Source organism: Miscanthus floridulus, chromosome 2 (genome assembly GCF_019320115.1).
Source record: "Miscanthus floridulus cultivar M001 chromosome 2, ASM1932011v1, whole genome shotgun sequence".
NCBI lineage: Eukaryota > Viridiplantae > Streptophyta > Magnoliopsida > Poales > Poaceae > Miscanthus > Miscanthus floridulus.
The window spans coordinates 173,011,955-173,030,815 of record NC_089581.1 but is presented as its reverse complement, the minus strand read 5'-3'; the positions used below and the strand labels follow the sequence as shown (position 1 = coordinate 173,030,815).

General features: G+C 47.5%; 1 protein-coding gene across 1 annotated transcript; it reads left to right on the top strand.

The window, feature by feature from the left end:
- The first annotated feature begins 10,802 nt into the window (after window positions 1-10,802).
- LOC136540706 (probable serine/threonine-protein kinase PIX13) lies at window positions 10,803-13,692 on the top strand. The gene is made up of 6 exons (XM_066532722.1): window positions 10,803-11,192; window positions 11,304-11,626; window positions 12,181-12,316; window positions 12,735-12,877; window positions 12,968-13,091; window positions 13,194-13,692. Exons 1-6 carry the CDS (start codon window positions 11,129-11,131, stop codon window positions 13,556-13,558), a joined length of 1,155 nt encoding a protein of 384 aa, XP_066388819.1. The 5' UTR covers window positions 10,803-11,128; the 3' UTR covers window positions 13,559-13,692.
- Window positions 13,693-18,861: the final 5,169 nt, after the last annotated feature.

Here is an 18,861-nt window from a genome sequence, read left to right as displayed (position 1 = left end):
AATTTTGACCCTAGAGAAAATATTGCTAATTTAAGATAACTTGGACTCTAATTTTTCCCTTTTTTATAGAGTCCAACATGTCTCGTCCTGGCGCTGATCATAGCCTTTGTCATTATCCGCTGGCGCTATATGAAGAAAGCCGATTCTAGTTTTGCATCTGAATCAGCTGGTTCTAATCTACACGCAATTGATTCCTCGATGACATGATCTTGGGAACTTTCGAGTCCCTGTGACTTTTCTTCCAAATTTTGGTGTAAACATATGCCCCCCAATTTTGGGATAAAAGTAATTTTATTCCAAAATTATCACATCTGTGCCCTCGATAGGTCTGCAGTCACGGGTAAAGAATCTTGATCTGAGGTCTACTGTTTGTCACCACCTATGCTAGCTCATGAGCCCATGCTTCAAAAACTTTTATGAGAGCATCATTGCTTCACGGGCACTTGAATTCGTCCTTCCAGGCCGGCTATAAAATGTCTATCCGACCCTAGCGAGAGCAACTCAACAATTTAGCCATGTTTCTCTTCTACCTGTCTCCTCGAATGCTCCCGACTCCGCTGGACCCTCCATGGTCTATCCTTTCGCTATGAAGATCTTGAGCGGCTACAAGAATTCTTGTGCATAGGGTGATTGTGTCTCCCATTTTAGCACCTTATCGAGCAAGAGAATCAGCTACTGTAGTTAGAAAAATCCTTGTGATATCAGCTAGGTCTTCTCTCCATGCTCATAGAGCTATTCTAGTGTTTACAAGGGCTAAAATGCGTGGACACTTTCCCCTTGTTTGCTTAATCAAATGCCCATCGGGAAAGCCACAAGCTTCTTTCTAGCGGCTTCGAGAAATCAGCTGGGCATTTGTTAGACAGACAGCCTTTTCCTTCCTTGTCGCAATTTTACTAATGGGCCGATGTGACTTGGTTTATGATGACTTTCAGCCCTATGGGGATTTAAACTTCCTTCAATCCAAAGAGGCCTTGGTGGGTTGATTGCTGGTCAATGTAAATCTTTTGCATCTATCCCATGGCATTCTGTAACTTGGGAGAGTAATAAGTTTGAATCTGTTATTTCTTCGTTATCTATTCCCTAAATTCTCGGAGCATCGATCTTTTTCCGTATCTGATTTCAATTTCACACCGCTGGCGAAATCTATCTCTCTGCCTTCCCAGCCTATATATATAGGCCACGGCTGGGGATAAAAAAACAACTCGCTTCACCTCAAACCTTCTGTATCCTTATTATAGTTCCTGCTTCTTCGTAGGCTTGAGATCATAGAGAATAGCAAGAAGTTTGCTAAGGAGGCCCTCAACAGACCTGCATCATCACGTCAGTGCCTTCATCATTAGGAGGGTACAACTCGTGGTGTCCCCTCTACCTCAGGGAATAGGACTGACTCTGTTTGGCCTTTAGGGTCCACTTTGTTACTAGCTTGTCACCAGCTCTCTTGTTATCAAAGGAGGCGGATTGACAACGATGATCTGTTTGCCTCTATTGCTCGACATGGCCAGAGTCTCGCTGAATGTCTCTCCCTCGTAGAATCGGCTCTGGCCATGGTTCGATGTCGATCACCTCTCGAGGCTGATTCAGTGGAGGATAGGTTGGCTGAGGCCAAGCCTAGAATCACGGGTGAGATATCTGTCATGACCTTTGCTCCCTTTCACTTTCATCCTCAAGATTCTGATCACCTTCCCTTTGCATCTTTTTAGATTTGTTTGCCCAACTAGAGAGCCTCCGATTGGACATGGAGCACGCAGTGGGATTCATCAACGCTAGAGGCACCGCCCCGTTGGTTCGCCTACATGATATTCTGAATCACGTCAGGGAGATCGCTTTGTATGGCATTCGCCATGGAGCCGCCATGGCGCTGGCTTCTGCGCAAGCTCATTCTGGTCATGAACTTCGGTTTCTTCCCCATGGTTTTCTAGTAGCGGCGCACCCTGGGGATCATGAACGCCTAATTGAGGATTTCTTCAGTGCTGCTAACTCTATAGCCTTTATGTCCTAGGATGATGATATAATAGCCAAAGTGTTTTCTGGCCCGTAGTTTATAATAGGTGATATTAGCAAATAATTCCACTGTCTTGAGTGATTTTTTCTTTTGTTTCGTACTTCATACTATATGCATCACTTTATCCATGTTTGCTTTGCTCCTGCGGGTGATACACATTATACCAGTTTTTACCCTTCTGGGTTTATTTTCGCACCAGAAGCGATACCCTTCTGGTATAGGCTATTAGAGCTATCAACCGAGCAAATTGGTTGTCAAGTATTAATCCAAACGTTAGGGTAATATTCCTTTAAATATTCCTCATTCGATTGCTCTACCGAATCCTTCTTCCCCTTTTAGTGTTTCCAAAATATAAATATTACCCGACGCACAACACTTGATCCGATAAGGTCCTTCCTAATTTGTTGACCACTTTGTTAGATTTGCTGTTCTTTGACATGATCGGCAATTTTACTCTCCAAACCAAATCTTTCTCAGAGAATTGCTCATTCTTGACCTTTTAATCATAACATTGCAATCCTTGGTTTATGGGCTTCAATGCTTTTCAAGAGCACGCAACCGAAGGCAACACAAATCTTTTAAGCTATTCATCACAAAATTCTTGTAGACTTTGACATAACGCACCTTGATCTGGCTTGAACTTCCTAAGGAGGGACTGTATTATGGCTATACACGGGTTCATAAGGCGACTCTACCAGCCCTTTTGCCCTTGGTCATCAAGGGTAATTCATCCCTAGCCTTCTCGAAAGTCTCATCTCCCTTCTTCATTTTTGAAGATCATGTCCTTTGTTCCGACTGAAGAACCGATTTTGAAAATAGCCGATTCCAGACTCTCGGTTTTAATTCTATCTAGGTCTGAAAACATGGCCTTTATTAAGAGAGCCCTTCGATCTTCCATCCTTAGTCATCTGGCACTGTATTCTATTCGGCATTGGTGAAGTGGTGTTTCGTCTTCTATTAATTGCGGTTGCCTTTTGCGCGTATCGAGGCATCCGCCTCTTCACTTCATGCCTTCAAATACCAGCCGAGGGCTTCGGCCTCAAACACATCTCCATTCGCAACCGTTCCTTCGCTATCTTCCGCCTACCAAAACTCTGTAGCAATTTTCTTTCCTTCTTTCATAGATCCAATCATCTCTCATGGCCAGCGAAGATAACCGAGGTGAGCGTGCAGCGGAGGAGATCCCAGCAGAAGACATGTCGATGAACTAGTGTCTCCGACATATGAGGTGAGATTGACAACCTCTGTTCATGATGATGACCTATTCTGACTCACCTATAGGTCCGTTGTGAATGACAACCTTCATCCTTTCCCTAGGACCAGCAAATCCGCTGATGTTGCATCCTTCGCGCCGGCTTTGTCATCGGGTTCTTCCAACTCATATGACGGCGATGATGCTCGATGCTTCTTCCAAGAATGGAGGGTGGCCGATGACCGCTATTCCGAGGCAATTCGGAACAACGACCAGCTTAAGATTCATCTAGGGGTCTTCCAAGCGGCCCTTAATGCGGTTGAGGAGGAGGCCAGCGCCGTTCGAGCATGGCTGGCTGAGTCTGATGTCATGGTAGCAGGTAAGATGAGTTCCATGAATGTTTTTATTCTGGTTTCCATTGCCTTTGTCTTGATATTCTTCTACAATTGCCAGCTCAAATGGTACAATTGGAGTCTCTCCAATTGGTGGCAAACACGGCCACGGACGCCATCAACGCTAGGGGTTCCCTCATTGATGCTCATCTCCAAGACATCTCAGCCCACGTCTAGGAGATTGCCTTTCACGACGTTCGTCATGGCGCGTCGGTGGTGCTAACTACGGCGTAGGTCCAAACCGGGCATGATCTCCACGCCACAGTTGCACCTGAATCAATCCACCAAGTAGATTTTGCATAACTTAAATACAAGATTCATCTATGAATGTAATAAAATCCTCACCTCTCTTTAGAAGGCTCTTCAGGAAGTCTGGACAGTCCATCTTGTAATGTCCATGCTTCTTGCACCATTTACACTAATCTTTCTCAACTTGAGCGTTGTTGTTCTTTGGATGGTGGTCATTCTAAGGGGCTTTTCCTTGAGGTTTGTCATTCTTATTGAAATTCTTCTTTTTGTTATCCTTCACAAGATTAGCAGAGTCACCCTATGAGCTTTTCAACCTCTCCTCTTCTTAAACACACATTGCGATGAGCTTCTCTATATCCCACTTATCGGGCTGCATGTTGTAGTTAACAACAAAAGTTTCATACTCTTTCGGTAAGGAAGCAAAAACCAAATGAATCAGGAACTCATCTTTGAGCTCCAAATCCATTGGCTTTAGCTTGGATGCTGTGTAGCTCATCTTCAATATGTGTTCTCTTATACCTCTACCAGAGTATTTCTTATTGAATAATTTCTTTATCAAGGTGCTTGCATAAGCCTTTGAAGAGCCAGTAAACTGACTCTCCACTTTCTTTAGATACTCAGTGGCGGTATCACAATCTGGGATTGATCCCCTTATAGCATGTGAGATAGTGGACTTGGCCACCATCAAGCACTTGCGGTTCGAGATGTCCCATTTCTTCCGATCAAGATCGTATTTCATTTTAACTTCTGCATGATCTCGCTTTCGAGCAGTGAAATCAGCACCAGTCTTATTTTCTACCCTCACCGGGTCCTCTAGCTCAGTAGGACATGAAGAGGTAAGTGCTAAGTCATTCTCGGACAGCGCAAGTGCAAGCTCATACTTCTCTCACCATACTCTGTAGTTGCCCCATTCAAGAGGCAGAATATGCGAGATAAATGCCATAGGATTCAGTCCTGAAAAACATGTGTCAGAGAAAGTGAGAAAACATAACATAATGATTGCATGCCTTAATTTAACGTTGGTCAAAATTAAAACATACAACTTCTTCTACATTAATTCTATATCACCGTTGGACAGAAAATAGAATTAATGTATAAACTCATAAATCAAACATTTATAATATTGCTATCAACAACTTTGGTCAGAAAATAACAAAATAATAAATTTACTAAAAATTATAACTGCTCCTCAAAATTAAATCCTCCCGTTGGTTCGAATTTAATTAGAAGATCATAAACATCATCATTCGCAGCGAAAACACGAAAAATACTTTATCTACTTTTCAGAAGCATTTTACTATACTCATCTACTCTCTGAAAAATTATTCCGTTGGTTCAAATTTTTACAGAGATTGAGCATCAAAACATAGAGAAAAACATCAAAATGCTTCTGAAAATGAACATACTAAAAAACATTGAGTACTGTTCATTTAGCCTGGCCCAGCGCGCAACAGCAGCACAACAACGCAATCAGCAGCGCGCGGCCCGACAGCAGCAGTGGCGCGCGCGCACCCCTCGGCAGCCCAGCTACGGCCTATGGCCGGCTCGGGCGCACGCGCTTGCGGCGCCTCCCCCGTGCCTAGGCCACAACCTAGGCCTAGGCTGGGAAAGTGCCTCCCCGCTTGGGCTCATTCTAGTCTGAGGAACCTCAGCCGTCGGATGTGATCTGACACTCCTCTGTGTGCCATTGCCGATCAAAAGGTGAGTCGCTGACAACCCCGGAAAACCTAGCCCCATTTCCTTCTCTCTCCTTTCCTTTCTCTTCCTCAGCGTCGTAGTTAGAGGAACGACGACGCGACAGCGGCCCGTGGCAGCCGGAGAGGAAGAAGGTGGAGGCGTAGCTATGGGTCCCCTCGTTGGCGCGCGCGCTCGCCCTAGTCTGAGCGTGCCGCCGTCGAGCGGCCTTGTGGTTGCGCCCTAGATCCCAAAACCCGTATGTCAGCATCTCGGTGGCGAGTAGCGGTTCGGCTACCCACGCGGCATGGATGCTAGCCGGCGGTGGTGCTCTATGGCGAGTAAACCAGGTAGGTTCCTCCCCGTCCATCCGTTCCCCACTAGGGTTAGGGTTAGGGTTTGAAGTTTGATCGGGATTTGCTTTTCTTCTGAATAAAATTCATGTTATCTCCTAATTGCTAACCTGGTCTAGATCTACGCCTAGACTGGCATCGATGATACCATTGATAGATATAACAGGACCTTAGCCGTAGATCTAGTGTACATATTACTATGAACATGATGAACACACCCTAGAATTTTGAACTACTAGATTTAGAGGGAGAGGAAGGGATGAAAAGGGTTGACCGTCTGTGTCCTTGGAGGAGGATCCGCTCGTGTCTGCCATGGAGTCGGTAAAGCTGGAGGGCGTCGGTGTAGTGGTCGTAGGTGACACGGTCCGGTGACGGCGGGTAGGCGGAGGCAGTGGAGTCTGGTGATGCAGTTCGATGGCGGTGAGGCAGTGGAGCTTTCCGTCACTGGCTGCGTATCCTCTAGATCGGATTATGGATTTTGGTGAGGAACTGTGACTCGGTCAACCTCCTAAAGAGAGCCGTCGGCCCCTACCTCTCTTTATAGCGTAGTGTGATGGGGGTCCACCAACCATGTAGGGTTAGGCACCCCCGATCAGGGCGCGAGGTCAAGGCCCAACTCGGCCGTTGGGCCGCGCTGGAGAGATCACCACTAACAACCAGGTCCTTGAACAATTCTAGTACAAGATTAATTACTCCTGAAGAAAACGTTTAGAGCATTTTCAAATCTGCCACTCTAATTCGGACCCAAATGAAAGGAAACCGTGAAATTCATATCAAATTCACAAAAAGATCAATGAAAAATTAAAACTTGTACCATACATTACCTTGAGGTCATTTCAGTCCATAGATGGTGGGCATCATCCCTGTCAACCTTTATGCCATACTTCACAAATACAATCTGAGTATGAAGTTCACAAGCCCTGATTCCCTGATACCCTTCGCAACAGAACATGACAAGCAAGTGAGCAAGCAAAAGCGGGAAACACACACACACACACACTAGATCGGATGTCCCTGCCCTGGCATCCTTCAGTATTCCATCTCTCTGTGAAGGGGATCAGGGAGGACATCATGGAAGAGAAATCAGGTTTCACGAGGTGCTGCCCTTGCCAGTTGAGGTATCGAGGTTGATCGAGATCGCTGGAGCGCAGAGGAGGTGCATCGAGGCCGGACAATGGAGGCATCGTCATCGTCATCTGGTTTGACACAACTATGTATGGAGGAATAGATCATTTAATTTATTCTTCGAAATATCATATCCCTGAAGGTATAAATTGGACAGCTGCCCAGTTTACGTGCTCCTAACCCTGAAGGTATAAATTGGAGCATGTCAAATTGATATTCTCGATTAACTATTATATTATTGTTCACCTCATAAAAAAGTGGTCATTCGCCTTCACAATTTGTTCACGTCATGTACTGTACACCCTCAGTAAAAAATAAGTTCGGTGACTTACTGCCAGAAGAAAGCCTAATGAGCAACTTACCGTGGGCTTGAATTTCTAACAGTATTTTTATAATCCCAACAAAACTCAAGCGCCTGTGATTGTGCACGCAGACATACTGTGCGTGATGGTGTACAGTACATGCAAAACTGAATTTGAATAGGCAGACAGACATCCTGAGAAAATGACACTACGAGCATGTAAGGTTAACAAGGGAATGCTCTAACTACAGTAACTCTGACACCGCAAATCGCAGGCAGCAGAAAGGGGGTTGTCAAGGGAATCTGATTGCTTGTGCACTAAACATTTTTCAGTGTCGGAAACATACGACGAGATTAGTTAGGGTCGTGAACAGTAATAGTTCTATATGATCTAACTATCAAAGCTGTATGCTCCACACGCAATTATTTGTTAGGTTCAGGATGTCTGGTTCAAGAGGCAAAGAACGGTTCACAGAGTTTAACCAACAGACATGCTGATCATTACAGCAACTGAAAGCATAGATCCACTTTTCCAAAGAGGCTTAGACTCGAAAAAGGAATAAGAAATGAAAATGTCATATCTGCATAGTGAAAGCTGTTGGATAAAAATGAAACAAATAGTTAATTCTCATTAGGACAAACTCCGATGGGTAGTTACATGTTCTTATTGTTTATTTAATCGCAAAGTTTTAACCATTAACAAATACCTGGCCAGGATGCAAATGACATAGCAACTTCTGAATTTACATTAGCAGGGTCTATAGAATTTTCAAGATATAAAAACCAGCAGGCGACAAGCATCAAGTTTTGCAACCAAGAACGCAATCCACAAATCCAGAGTCCACCGTAATACCATCACAAACCAGTACTAATAATTACCTGAGCAGAAGAGTACCTGCCGGCTGCCGGACCTCTGATCAGCTGGCCAAAGGGTGTGGCCGGCGACGATGGGGCAAGATGCAGGCCCTGCGTCGCCACGCTATCAGTCAAAAAGTACAGAAAAACAAAGACAAATGGCCTGTTCGGCTCGGCTTATCTTATTTTAGCTTATTCTCTCTCACAAAACACTATTAAATTAGTCGAAAGCAGTCAGCCAACAGTGCCGGCTAGACTGTCCGACCAGCTGGAAACAGCCAGCCGAACGCGCAGAAAGTTACAAAAAGAAATAACACAAAAAACAGCAACAGTGGTACGGACAAAGTTACTTGCTAACTAAGAACCAAGATTATCATGAGCCAAACCCATGATTGAGAAACAAAGACCAAGTTGCTTGCTATCAATTTATTTTTAATGAACCATCATCATTGGTTCACAAAGCATATAAGAAAACACACATCAAATAATCTTGTGCAATCTGCAAAGGATTGCATATTCAATCTGCAACGGCCGTTTTAGATCCATCTTCATTTTCAGGGTCGCAAAAACTTGTAACCCGAACGATCGACTGGACTGCGACTGGCCAGCGGCCGGAATCTTTCGAACAAACATAAACAATGGATCAGAAATCGTGACTTACCGGCGTGGGGAGATCGACTGGTTCTTGCAGGCACTGGTATGGGCTTTGGCGTGCTGCGGCCGTCGTTGAAGAGGAGCAGGCGGATCCTTCGGCATGGCGGCGTCCGGCGGAGACGAGGCACGGCGACGGGCGCGACTCCTCACAACGGGTGTTCGGCGGTGTTTAAGCAAGGGCAGGGCGAGGTGCCGGTGCAGGGGCGAGGGCGTGCCGCGGCCATACTTGAAGAGGAGCAGGCGGATCCTTCGGCGTGGCGGCGTCCGGCGGAGACGAGGCACGGCGACGGCCGCGGCTCCTCGCAACGGGTGTTCGGCGGTGTTTGAGCAAGGGCCGGGCAAGGTGCCGGTGCAGGCGCGAGGGTGCAGCGGCGTGGGCTATTGCAGGAAGGCAGGCGCGGGTGAAGATGATTGCGCGTCGCGGGCGAGCCGCATGCTGCGGTGATTGCCATGAAGAAAAGTTTCACGGTCCCACCTAGCGGCGCGGAAAGTTTCGCGGGATGGCGTCAGGATCGCTAAGGAGAGGCAGTCGCGCGACCCAAACCAAAGTGGCACGAAAAAATATTCACATTTCGTTTTTATAGCTGTGAGAGACTTCCTTAGGAAAATCAGCTAGCTTTTTTTTATTAGCTAGACTATTTGCGAGGTTTCGTTTCAATCCTTAATCTCATAGTTAGTTGTATTTAGTTAGGGACCCAACTAATATACTATTTATTAGCTGGATAGTTATTTTGATTCACTAGTTAGAGCTAATTTCAATGGCTAGCTTTTAATTGTTTAGATCCAAACATCCTCGTGTTGTTGATCATATCTATAGAATGGTCATATGAAAATTACAACCCAAAGTATTAAAGGTGTATCTAATGGGGTCCAGCTCCTAATCGCTCTAGCTCTGCTCCACTCTACTTGACTGAGACAGCGAAGAGGCACAATAGATTGGTAGAAATAACTTCCAGCCTCTCTAGCTTTACTCCATTTTACTCGACAGATCGCGAGTAGGCACAACCACAACCAACTAGGTGGTAGCTAGAAAGGTACAATGCAGTGACACAGGAAGGGAAATGGCCTTAGAACGAGCATTACGGGCTAGGGGCACAGTTAACTTAGGGTGAAGGTCACCACTTGACATCTTGTTAGCCATGGATCTACGAGGCATAGCCTAGGGATAGAGGTGGTGCGGCCTTGTTAGGCATGGAGAGAGGCGACATGGCCTACCTCACTGTCTTAAGAGAGAAGACATAGTTGGCAAAGAAGAGTAAGACTTAGACAACACCTAATTTTCATCTCGGAGGTGGGGTTCTAGCATGTCAGGAAGTGACTCGGAGGCAGTGTTATCCAAAATGCTAAATGGTAAGCAGTCGGTCACTTGCTGTTTAGACATTATTCGAGCAAAATAGAGTATAAATGGATAGAACGACGTTTAAATGAGCAAAACAACCAATGAAACGGAAAACAATATACCACCGTATAGCGTTCAAACAATGTGTAAACAGATTAAATAATTGTTTAGAGGAACAGTGATCGAAGTTAGTAGGTTTTTTTTCCCACTCCTAAGGCACGGCGCGGAATGATTAAATCCGAGATAACTTTTTGAACGGCTGAGTTGCGAAAAGGACATTGTTGATAGCTCTCTTGAGCTTATGCCTTGTGTGTTTGAGTGGACGACCAGTGCGCTACCAATTACCATACCAAACGGCCCTTAACAAAGATTGTGAGAGTAGAGCCATAGATCATCACGCGTTGACAGGGCTACGGAACAGTGACCACCACCTACCTACTCGGCTACTCGGTTCCACAATCTACTGACAAGTAGACCGCGCGGAGCGTGGAGCCCACTTTTCAGTGAATGGAAGGGCGTCCAGCTTTGCAAATTACAAACAGCGTATTCTTAGCGTGGACGAAGTAACAGCAGGAAACACTTGCGCGGACCGAGTCCAGGAGCGTATTAGTGCCAAGAATGACCTCACAGTTGAAGCTCCGACAATGGTGTGGGTGTATTGTGCACTTGTGCTCCGTAGACCAAGCCCACGCCATGACCAGATAGCAGCGCCGCATGTCGTCTGCCTTGCCTTGGCGTTGGCGCGCCATCTCCTTGCTGGACTTCCATCCCTCCTTTCTTTGATCTTTTCCTCTCCGTTCCCACCACGCTGTCCACGTCCCTTCTCCTTCCTCTCCTCTCCTGATTAGTACTTAGTAGCAGCACACACCGTCTGAGAACGCGCAGCAGCAGCACAAGAGCACATACACGCCCGCGCGCGCGTTGAGATCAGCGAGGAGGAAGAGAGGAGCGCGTGGTTGGTTGGTTGGTAGCTCGGCACCGTACCGTACGCCATGGGGAACTGCTGCGGCTCCGCTGACGCCGACGCGAAGCCGCCGAGTCGTCCTCCTACCAAAGGTAAGGTTTGCTCGCACGCTAGCTCCGATCGAGTTCTCCGGCTCGTCCACGACGCCGGCCGCCGTGATGGTCTGACCGACGTCTCATCGTTGCTGGCTTGTGCACGTGCAGGGCCGCGGCCGCCGCCGACGAAGCCGAGCGACGGCGGCGGCGGGGCGAAGCAAGAGACGGGAGGAGGAGACGGTCCTGATCCGTGTCCGGGGCCCGGGCGTGTTCTGGAAGCGCCGAGGCTGAGGAAGTTCACGCTGGCCGAGCTGCGGCAGGCCACGCGCGGGTTCAAGCCGGAGATGGTGCTCGGGGAGGGCGGCTTCGGCCGGGTCTACAAGGGCTGGGTCGACGAGCGCACGCTCAACCCGGCCAAGAGCAACGCCGGCGTCATCGTCGCCGTCAAGAAGCTCAACCCGGAGAGCGTCCAGGGCCTGCAGGAGTGGCAGGTGATCCATCCCATCCCATCCATCGATCGCCTCTTGATCGATTCTGCACCATTTCTTCGTCTGGATGTTCGTTCCATTCCATCAGTGTTTGTGTGCTTCTAAAACATGGAAAAATCCCCCCCCCCCCCCCCCCCCCCCCCCCCCCCACCCCCTCTTTTGTTTTGTTTGATGAAATCGCGTCTTTTCTTTAGAATCCTGATGAAATTTGTGGTTCAGCTAATCAGTTCTACATGTCCCTTTCTTCGGGGAACACTGTACAAGTCAACTCTTGTAGTTTCTGCCGGCCCCCAGCTGCCCATGAAGTTGCATTTTTCTACTCCTCTTGGTTTAGTTTCCTCCCTAGATAAGATAGGGACTCCCATACAAAATCCATCATGCCATCCTTGGTAGTTGGTACAATGTGTCTCTGTGATGTTCCATGAGTCCATGACCATTTGAGAACATGCAGTACCAATCAGTGTGCTAATGTAGTGTGACTTGTGAGTTCATCATACCGGCGTGCCAGTGGCGTCTCTGATGTGTGCATATGTTATTCCTTGTGTTGGCAAGTGCAGTCGGAGGTCAACTTCCTGGGTAGACTGTCGCATCCCAACCTGGTGAGGCTGCTTGGCTACTGCGGCGAGGACAGGGAGCTGCTCCTGGTGTACGAGTTCATGTCCAAAGGCAGCCTGGAAAACCATCTCTTCAGAAGTAAGCAGCCTGCCACCGCCAACAATGTCAGTTTGGCATTCTACTTTTCAGCAGATTCTGATTGGCAATAAACCTGCCGGTCCACTCAGTTTACTTCTATACGATTGACGAACAGCAATGGTAGAGTATGGTTTTACTTCTGGGGAGTGTGTTCCCTGTCGCCTAACATAGTTTGAAAATGCATGCATGAATTTTGTCTGACCTTTGCCTTCTAGAATCGCATTTGACTTTTGGATACATAGGCGCCCAAGTTTGACTAGTTTGAGCAAGTCGCTTGTACAAGTCATGCATGCTGTTCATGGTCAGATTAAATTACAAGTTTTGGCAATGGCGACGCCACATGGTACCCTGTATGAGATTGAGCGTCCTGCGGTCTGACTTGCTGGGAGTGAAAAACTGAAAATGTCTGTCTGAGCAGGGGGTGGAAACTTGGAGGCGCTGTCGTGGAGCCGGAGGCTCAAGATCGCCACGGGCGCGGCGCGCGGCCTCGCCTTCCTGCACTCGTCGGAGAAGCAGGTCATCTACAGGGACTTCAAGGCGTCCAACATCCTCCTCGACTCGGTACATCTTCTGCAAAAGCAAGCATGTGCATAGGTAGGTCTTCTCCTTGGCTACCATGTTCACTGACCACAGACGTGTGAATGTTTTCAGGATTTCACCGCGAAGCTGTCGGACTTCGGGCTCGCCAAGAACGGGCCCTCCGCCGGGAAGTCGCACGTGACGACCCGGATCATCGGCACCTACGGCTACGCGGCGCCGGAGTACGTCGCCACCGGTATGTAGGTGTTTGCACCTGCACGAGCACGACGACGGCAATGGCGCGGCGCCACCAGGCGCTCATCACGTACGTTGACCGACATGCATGCATGCAATGCAGGGCACCTGTACGTGAAGAGCGACGTGTACGGCTTCGGCGTGGTGCTGCTGGAGCTGCTGACGGGGCTGCGCGCGCACGACCTGAACCGGCCGAGCCACCAGCACAACCTGGTGGAGTGGGCTAAACCCTACCTCTCCCGCGCCGGCAAGCTCAAGAGCCTCATGGACCAGCGGATCGACGGCCAGTACCACACCAAGGCCGCGCTCCGGGCCGCCAGGCTCGCCGGCAAGTGCCTCACCGGCGACCCCAAGTGCCGCCCCGACATGGACGGCGTCGTCGCCGCGCTCGAGGACATCGAGGCCCTGCAGCAGGGGGCCGGGGGACACCGGGACCTGCCGCCGCAGCCCGGAGCGCGCCGCTCGTAGCCGTATCATGATTCTTCCAGGCCCTATTGATTGATGCATGGCCGTTGCTTGGCCTGAGCACGGCTGCTGATTCAGAACACTTGCATTGATTCTTCAGCTTCATTCAACTAATCGCCAGAGTTTTTCATTCTTTACTCGATTAATCCCTCATCATATTAGGCAATCACGGTTCAGTGATGTTCTCGGAATTGAACTGGATGCCACGATGATGAACGCATCGACCATAATCATAGCAACATATACATGTAGATTACGAGTTAGTATGATATATGTTCACTAGTAGAGAAACGACTTTTGATCCACTTCGAAATTTGGCTTTAGTCCCGGTATTTTTCGTGCCCGGGACTAGAGAAACCTTTAGTACCGGTTGGTAGCTCTAACCGGGACTAAAGGTCCTGCCCAACGGCTACTGTGGCAGCCTTTTGTTGCAGGGGACCTTTAGTCTCGGTTGGAGCTACCAACCGGGACTAAATGTTAACTTTTACTCCCGGCTGATCCCTCCAACCGGGAGTAAAAGTCTACTCCCGGTTAGGCTCCGTCCGAGATTAGAAATGAACCTTTAGTCCCGGTTGCTGTCTCCAACCGGGACTAAAGGTCTCCAACCGAATACGGGAACGACATTTTGTTCAACCGGGACAAGTACGTAGAGTAGCTACTACATTAGCTCGCTAGTACATTAGCTAGCTGTTCACCGTCAGGACATGTCAGTACGTGTCTCTCTGCTAGCTAGCTGCTACGTACGTAGGAAATCAATTAGTCCCAGCTGATCCCGGCTGACCATCGAGGACTGCTAGCTAGCTGCTACACTAGTACGTAGGAAATCAATTAGTCCCGGCTAATATTACGAGCCGGGACTAAAGATATACTTTTAGTCCCGGCTGGTATTACCAGCCGGGACTAAAGGTCTTTTAGTCCCGGGTGTTTATAGGAGCTTCGATGGGCCGGCCCAGTACGCAATATACTGGAATTGCTGGCCAGTCCCACCTATTAGCACCACCTCGCTTGTTCAGAAAAGTGAAAGCTAACTTAAAAGCTCAGCTCTCGAACCATACAGCACGAACTTGAACAGGATCTGCTCTATGGGATTGTACCGCTGATCCTTGACTAAAGGTCCTTCGTACTATAGTTTATACAAAATGTTGAACATTATAAACGTACGTATATTCTAGCAGCGTAGAATGCGTATTCAAAAACCAAAACGAATCATCAATTAAAAAAAGAAAAAAAAGAAAATAGAAATAGAAACAAAAAAAAAAGAAAACCTTTAGTTCGGTAGCAGCGTGAAAATAGAAAAAAAGGAAAATAGAAATAGAAACAAAAAAACCTGGTAGCAGCGTGAAAATAGAAATAGAAACAAAAAAAAAGAAAAAAAAACCTTTAGTCCCGGTTGGTATTATCAACCGGGACTAAAGGGTTTAGCCCCGGTTGGTATTACCAACCGGGACTAAAGGAATTCGTGCTCCCGGTTCCAAAACCGGGACTAAAGGGGGTTGCGAACCGGGAGTAAAAGTAGTTTCTCTACTGGTGGTTACAAATTTGAGGTCATAATACACACAAGGGTTACCTCAAAATATCTGAGCATTCCAGTACTGAAAAAAACTAGAAAGAAAAAAAAATCTCTGTGCTCCAATTTCGTCTAGGAGATTAATAAATCTCCAGCCAACTGTTAAAATCACTAGCACAAGCAAACAACTCGACAACAGCAGGATCCGAAAGTGTACGACGAAGGTAATCTTGCCTAGCTCTGACCTCCAACAAACGAAACAATGAGATGCAACAAGAATACCCATTCAAGTGAACACAACGAATCACAGATCTTTTTTACACACACACAGTTAACTTCACCATTTGCCAAAGGAAATTACTTAAAAATAATTCATGTACAAGAGCTCTGGTACTGCTTATCCTGCAATGTTATAAATATACATTATACAATTGTATATATAGGGAATTTGTCCTATCATAGTTCATAGAGAATGGCAGAAGGAGCCATAAATGAGAGGCTTTTACCTGTGTACCCTTAAAAAAGATGCCACACTCCTGCGTACCCCTCAAAAGTTGGTCGTCACCTACATGCCCTCGCTCGAACTTTTCTTTTCCCTCACGCCATTCCGTCGGCATTTGCTCCTAACGGTGGGTAACAGCTCTGGAGAATGACTCAATTGCCCTTGGGCTTGTATGGGCGTCTGAACTTTTTCGTTTCCCCTGTGCCATTGCCAGGCCAATTGACTTTGGCGCCAGAGACACCGCTGTTGGCACGAAGCTGGCCTGTGAATAACTTGCTCGGTTGGGCCGTCAGTCATGTGGGGGTCACGGATTAGCTGATATAGTCTGAACTAGCATACCCTGATCTGGGGTAGAAAAGGCTACGAGAAACAAGGGCACACGGTGCCCCTAGCTTGACAGTTTCTTGGTCGGCCGATGATCGAGTACATGGATGCTCGTCTATGTTGTTGAAGAGATGACGAGGACCTTTATTGTTGTAATGGCACTCCCTTTCTTTTGGTGAGATTACTCATAATGCCTTCCTCCAATCCAGTGTGCTGATACCCGTCACCTTATCTTATAGATGACGTAGAACCGCATCTAGTTGTGGTTGCCGCGTGCTAATGTTTGATCAACCAAGTAGGGAGCAAACATGAGTGATATGATGTATTGTATTTACTGTCCAATATATATACGGGTACTATACCGATATTTACCTACATCTACTTTGTCTCTTTGCATAGTTGCATTGCTGCGTGGAGCATTGCAGACATAAGCATGACTTACAATTTACAACAGACATATTCCTAGATAAGCACATGATGATGATCGGCATATTACCCAGTAGCACCACCTTGTACGGAGCAACACTGGCACCGTGGTCATCCATTTAAACCAGCCTTTTTTCTGTCACCTGAACATTCCGGACAGTGTCGATCAGCAGTAAACAGCAGGTGGTGCGATCACAACAAACGCCAGAACAAGTTAAAGTCACTTCAGCGGACCGTGCACACGTATGTGCCGTTGGCCGCCATGACCGTCCACCCTGGCCGAATCAATGGAGCACCACGGCAACGGAGCGTGTTTCCTGGACTGCACATGGAGCCCCAGGAAGGACGTAGCCGGGGGCCGAGTCGACACGGACGGCAGCGCGCGCGAGAGCCACGACTCCGACGGCTACTTGGGCAACGGCGGCTGGAGCAGCAGCGGCTGTGGCGGCGACAGCACGATCTCACGCCCGGCAATAACGGCCTCCTTGTCCTCCAGAAGCAGCGGGAAGCCGTATCCACCGGCGGCCGGGCCACGCCCGAGCTTCTTCTCGGCGCTCGCCGGCGAGCTTGCTGCAGCCGGCAGCAGCAGCGCGGTGTCGCTGGTCCTCGAGACCTGCTTCCTCCGCGCCGACGAGCCGTGGCCGCGATCCTCGTTTGACCTGTCGAGAACCAGGAGCAGCCCCAGATGGCTCGTTTTCGGGTGCACCGCGGCCTGCCCCCCTCGGCGTCTGTAGAGCTCGCGCACCGTCCTGTCCAGCTGGAAATCGTCTCCGGTATGCTGCAGCTGCTGCGCGTTCTGCAGCAGCGGATCCATTACCCTCTTGCTCCCGCCGCAGGTTGACAGGAACGGCCTGCCCGTCCCTCGCCGCGATCCGCAGGAGAGCAGCAGGGCGCTCTTCACGCACCGGGTGGGCAGCAGCCAGCACCGCCTGGACGCGAACCCCCGCGTGTTGTGCGCGTCGGACTCGGCCTCGTCGTCGTTCCCGCCGTGACCCAGAGGGCAAGGAGGATATTTTTCTAACCTGGTCCCACATGTCAGAGCCGTCAAACGGCCAAAATCTAACAGAATGCCGACGGAATGGCGTGAGGGAAAAGAAAAGTTCGAGCGAGGGCATGTAGGTGACGACCAACTTTTGAGGGGTATGCAGGAGTGTGACATCTTTTTTAAGGGTACACAGGTAAAAGCCTCCATAAATGAGGAGGACCCCAACTCTCTGAACAGTGAATAGGTCTTCAACTCTTAGGCGAGGAAAAACAAAAGATATCTTAACTCTAGTGAAACTGGTGGGAGTGCACGATGGATCGTATATGTACAATAATTATCACTTGTACAATATTATTCAAGCTATAGAAAATATCAGCTGAAATTATGCCAAGGGCGATAGGCTAATGTAGCAGCTGCAGAATTGCTTAATCACTCATGTTCTCATTTTCCTGCTACCTGTTGTTTCAATAGCACCCATCTTATTATGACCGTATTTCCTGTTTTCAGATAATCAAACCTTTGCGTTTTGCGTGGTTCGTTTATTGGAATCTATGTGATGCCAATCCCTGTCCCTCCCATTTCTCCTTAAGACACTTGATGCCATCAACCAAGCACGGAGATCTCATCCTCTTTGCATTGTGTCTCAGGGCCTGCCAGGTTATGTCCAATTATACTTCAATGAGATGTCAATCCTGGGAAGGTGACGTTATAATCTTTGGCTACCCAACAATAAGGATGTCCCAATGTACTCACTACTATAGTAAATAAATATGTCTAGTTTACGTACTATATTAACCATGTGCATTCTATATTCGAAAACCAAAATGCGCCAATCAATATTTTGTTTGTACCAACTGAGCTTTCTAATTGAGCTTTTATGAGATAATCCCACAGAGGAAAAATGTTGCTAGTTCAGGTACTGCGGTTGATAAATTAGTTGGTGACCGATAATAGGTCTCTGAAAAAGGAAGTGGAGCAAAAATGCAATCCTTTTATTTAGGTTTATCCAACCAGAACCAGGTACCAAACTACACAGTAAAACAATCTGATCCTTACTGGTTCTTGAACAAGCGTGGTGGTCCTAGGTTTAGTTTAAATTTAACTACTTCCTCCATCCCAAATTATAAGTCATTTCAACTTTTTGGAGAGTCAAAGTATATCAAATCTGATCAAATTCATATAATAAAATAATAACATTTATGAGTATCATTAGATCTTCATTAATTATATTTTCATACTATACATATTTGATGTCATAAATCTTTGTAATCAAACTTGAAATACTTTGACCCTCCAAGAAAGTTAGAATGCCTTATAATTTAGGATGGATGGAGTATACAAGAACTCCTCATCAATCGTCAGCACCAGTAATATAGAGTGCTTGAATTGTGGTACCTTCTGTTTTGAAATTTGAGTCAAGTGTTGAGGTGCCTGACGTGGAAGCTGATGGTATCGATCCACTTGAGATGGATGAAGACGAGCAGTACTTAATTGATCTGGCATTATGTTCACAGTCTTGTAATTTTGGCTCTCCACTAGGTAGCGTGCCCGTGCGTTGCTAC

Excerpts from the sequence above, each read along its gene's own strand:
- LOC136540706 (XM_066532722.1), top strand. The coding sequence starts at position 11,129 with ATGGGGAACTGCTGCGGCTCCGCTGACGCCGACGCGAAGCCGCCGAGT. Across the intron at positions 11,193-11,303 it reads GAGTCGTCCTCCTACCAAAG|GGCCGCGGCCGCCGCCGACG; the intron begins GTAAGGTTTGCT and ends GTGCACGTGCAG. Across the intron at positions 12,317-12,734 it reads GGAAAACCATCTCTTCAGAA|GGGGTGGAAACTTGGAGGCG; the intron begins GTAAGCAGCCTG and ends CTGTCTGAGCAG.